General features: G+C 73.6%; 1 protein-coding gene across 1 annotated transcript in view; it reads left to right on the forward strand.

Moving 5' to 3' along the window:
- RIC8B (RIC8 guanine nucleotide exchange factor B) overlaps positions 1-450 on the forward strand; it is a 36546-nt gene continuing 36096 nt past the window's right edge. The window contains exon 1 of the mRNA XM_014963275.1: positions 1-235. Coding sequence (XP_014818761.1) covers positions 1-235 — 235 coding nt within the window. The remainder of the gene's footprint in view (positions 236-450) is intronic.

Consider the following 450-nt stretch of genomic DNA (forward strand, 5'->3'; position numbering starts at 1 on the left):
ATGTCGGGGTGTGCTTTGTGCCACTGGGGAACACCAAAGGCTCTCTTGGCCGGCGCGGCGGCTAGTGGGCTCGACCCCGCGGACCTCAGCTCGCCCCGCCGGCCTTCTCGGCCGGGCTGCCCGGGCGCTGACTACAACTCCCATCGTACCCCGCGGCACCGAAGGCCCATAGATCGGCGCTGCGCGCCGCTTGGCATGCCGGGAGCCGCAGTCCTCGCCCCTTTCGCCGCTGCCGGTGGGCCTGGGCGGGAGGGAAGCCAATAGGAGGGCTCGGGGGAGCACGCGGCCTCCCCTCTCCAGCCAATAGCGTGCCAGCGCTGCCTACCAGTCGGGTAGTTTCCAAGGGGAGCGCTGCTTTGCGTCACGTGACGTCAGGGGGCCGCGGGGTGGGAGGTCAGGGCGCGGCGGGGCGGCGGCCGCTGCTGGCGGAGCGGGGCCGGGCCGGGCCGG

Source organism: Calidris pugnax, unplaced genomic scaffold (assembly GCF_001431845.1).
Source record: "Calidris pugnax isolate Ruff unplaced genomic scaffold, ASM143184v1 scaffold44, whole genome shotgun sequence".
Lineage (NCBI taxonomy): Eukaryota > Metazoa > Chordata > Aves > Charadriiformes > Scolopacidae > Calidris > Calidris pugnax.